General features: G+C 35.2%; 1 protein-coding gene across 1 annotated transcript; it reads right to left on the bottom strand.

Annotated features, from left to right (window-relative positions):
* Window positions 1-1942: 1942 nt before the first annotated feature.
* Window positions 1943-3219, bottom strand: LOC116351779 (probable phosphoserine aminotransferase; the record flags this gene model as incomplete). Its single annotated transcript, XM_031783920.1, has 5 exons — window positions 1943-2379; window positions 2441-2610; window positions 2679-2773; window positions 2847-3008; window positions 3126-3219. Coding segments are annotated over 5 exons (900 nt in total), but the record flags the coding sequence as incomplete, so codon positions are not given.
* Window positions 3220-3362: the final 143 nt, after the last annotated feature.

Here is a 3362-nt window from a genome sequence, read left to right as displayed (position 1 = left end):
ATGGAGTAGCGCACAAAACAAGTGTTGCTTGTCAAACTGTCAAAGACTATCACATCAAAGATAACGATACACATATTGAATTCTTGATTGGGAATGAACAACTTTCGATTTTGACGAAAAACCAATTCAAACTTCTCTTTGTCTTTGGAATTGCTTCTTTTGAAAATATCACTGGACATTTAAACGATGCTGATGAAGAAGGATGAATGAAAGAAAGCGGATTTAAAGGGAAAGATTCGATGCACATTCGCCTCATAAATCATAATAGTAATATTCAGAAGTGAGAAAATATAATCATTTCAGTTGAAAAATAAAAATAAAATGCTCACGAAATATCAGCCAGATTGGTTCTTCATATTTTTTGCATAGAGTTTCATATATTTCAAGCAGAGACTGTTTTTCAGTGCAATGTATGTAAGGAGAAGTGCTTTGAGGAATAAAAATAATTAAAACAGAAATGATTTGAAATTATGGTTTTTTTATTTGATCGTATTCGATTGCATTTTATGAGTTTATGATTTAGACAGCTTCAACTTGTATGTATCTGAAACTAATACTAAACGAAGTTTTATTGCCAGATGATAAAAATGCAGTTTGTAGAGGTTCTCAGATATGATGCTGATTGAACATGATGCCAAAACTAAAGATTTGGCTTTGTTTAATATCGAAATGTGATAAACATAAAAACTACATGTTACTTTTCCACATGCAGTAAAGAATTTTTGTGCTCATAAATTTATTTTCTTTCTTGTAAATAAATATGTTTCACACATTACAAAGACAATTTTTTTACCTAACTGCTTGCCGTAGATTCAGCGTTGAATACAATGATGCCATCATATTCCGACATTGGAAAAAATCTTTAAAAAAAATCAAAAAGTAAAATCCTATTTTCAATTTGTTGCTGAGATTCATTGTACGAAAAAAGTGTTTTAAAATGTCGGCCGATAATTGGACGCATGAACTGGAAAAAGTGTTGACGAACATCGAACACCAGACGACGTCTTCACTACAAATCGTTAGTAGCTATTTCAAATACTCGAGTCAATCGTCCCACCAATCAACAGGTAATTAACTCTCCAAACATAAATATTTTGTATTTTATTCCGTTTGCTTATGATGATTTCTTCTTTTCTATTCTTTAGACTAAATGAGGTTTATTCCAAATTTGAATGTGAATCGCCGTTCGATAAAAGTCGAAATAGAAGTGTCCAAGTTTCCGAAAATTCATCGACGCTCGCCTCCATTTCAACCGAAAATAACAACGAAAATCCAATAATTGAAATCAGCGATGATGAGGATTCAGAAGAAGTGCCTAACACTAGCTCGCAACTATCCAGAGCGACTGCATTTCGAAATGTTGCCCGAAAGATTAGAACCGAGGATGATAAAAGCGATGGTCAAGCTTCAGTCGGGGAGATACCTAATGTCGAAATAAAAGAAGAAGAAGTGGAAAATGATGAGATTCCTATAGTTCGTGTTTCGGCTAATCAATTAATGGGTACATATACGGCGGTGTAAAACAGACCTGAATGAGTCAAAATCGAAACATAGAAAACATTGTAAATGTTCCATTGTTCAGGGTGTCATCGTAGATTTACGCAAAATATTGAAAAAGAAAAACGTGAAAGGGAGTCTGAACGACGTCGATACCAGTGCTATCTTTGCAACAGAGATGAAAATAAGAGAAAATGTGTTACTGTTGCAAAGGCTGCATTAGAAGCACATATGAGATACTGGAGAGAAACCGTTCTAGTTCATATGAGGACTTATAAAGATCATCCATTCCATTGTTCACGTTGTCACCGTGGATTTTCACAAAAAACTGCAAAAGAAGCAAACATGAAAGAGAGTGAAAGACACTTCGGCAGTTGGTTCCCTAGATATACTCTGAAGATTTTATATTAATATGAAATTTGGTAGAAAAGTAATAAAACTTTGATTTTTTGGAATTATGCTTAAGCCTTAAGATAAAAGGTTGCTTGTTTATTTGTTTTATTTTATTTTTTGTGTTTGGCCAAAAATTCGTTCATATACTTGACAAGTCTTTCGGTGTCTTCAATTGTGATGGCATTGTAAAGAGATGCACGAACACCACCAACCGTTGAATAACCTTTCAAATTGACCATTGACCATTTCTTTTCTTCTGTTCCATTTAAAAATTCAGCTTCCAATGTCTCATTGCCATTCACACCGCCGACTCGGAACACCGTATTCATTCGGCTTCGATATGGTTTATCAACCGGACAACTATAAAATCCGCGGGACTTTTCAATGCGACTGTATATTAATTGCGACTTTTTAAGTGAATGCTTATACATTGCGTTGACACCGCCCATTTTTTGGTTCCATAACAATACTTTGCCAACAATGTAAATGCTGCAAATCATAATCGATTAACTTCGTAAGTTCAGAGAAGGGAGATTTTTGTTTTGCTTACATGAATGTAGCTGGAGTATTGTATAGAGAATTGTCATCCGATTGTTCTTTGAAGCTCAAAATGCCAGGGGTGATTGGCAATGCATCGTTCAAAAGATCATCACGAATAATTGCCACAGATACACCAGACGGACCACTGTTCTTTTGCACACCAGCGAAAATGATTCCAAACTGAAATTTGAACGCGATGCGGTTAAACGATCTCTTATTAAAATTCATTCAATAAAAGCATTGCTTACCTTCGTAACGTTGATCGGCCTTGAGAAAATATTTGACGTCATATCAGCAACCAATGGGACGCCATTTGTCTCTGGAATGAACGGGAATTCAACTCCTGGAAAGAGAGAAAGAAAGGACGTCATTTAAATGAAGAAAGAAGGTGCACAAGAAATTATGGAAATAATTACCGTCAACAGTTTCATTGTCACAATAATACACGTATGATGCATTCGCATTCAATTTCCATGTCGATTGATTCGGAATGGTGGTGTATTTACCAACTTTTGGCAACACCAAATTAACATTTCCGTATTTGGCTGCCTCTTTTGCAGCTCGTGCTGAGAAAAAGCCTATTCATGAAATTAATACATTAGACATGTGAGAATAAGTTCTTCAATTCATTCATATGTGCTGACGTGGATTTATTTTTACAATTATCTGTTTCTGTCTGTTTTTCATTTACTCACCTGTGACAACGTAATCGGCGGTACCAGTACGACCGATCAAATTCATCGGAATGCCGGCAAACATACCCGACGCACCGCCTGGTAAAAATAAGACCTAAATAAAGAGTCTTACGGGAGTAAGACGAACTTTTCCGCACTGTGGTAGTTGCATATTTTATTAAGAAAATTCAAAATAATATTTGCTCGATTCTTCAAGTCTTTCAAGCGGCGTAAAGTTCGAGACCAAAAAATATTTTT

This window comes from Contarinia nasturtii, unplaced genomic scaffold, assembly GCF_009176525.2.
Source record: "Contarinia nasturtii isolate CC-2019 unplaced genomic scaffold, AAFC_CNas_1.1 Cnas_scaffold_6269, whole genome shotgun sequence".
NCBI lineage: Eukaryota > Metazoa > Arthropoda > Insecta > Diptera > Cecidomyiidae > Contarinia > Contarinia nasturtii.
Note: the sequence above shows the minus strand (reverse complement) of the source record. Positions and strands in the feature narration are given on the sequence as shown.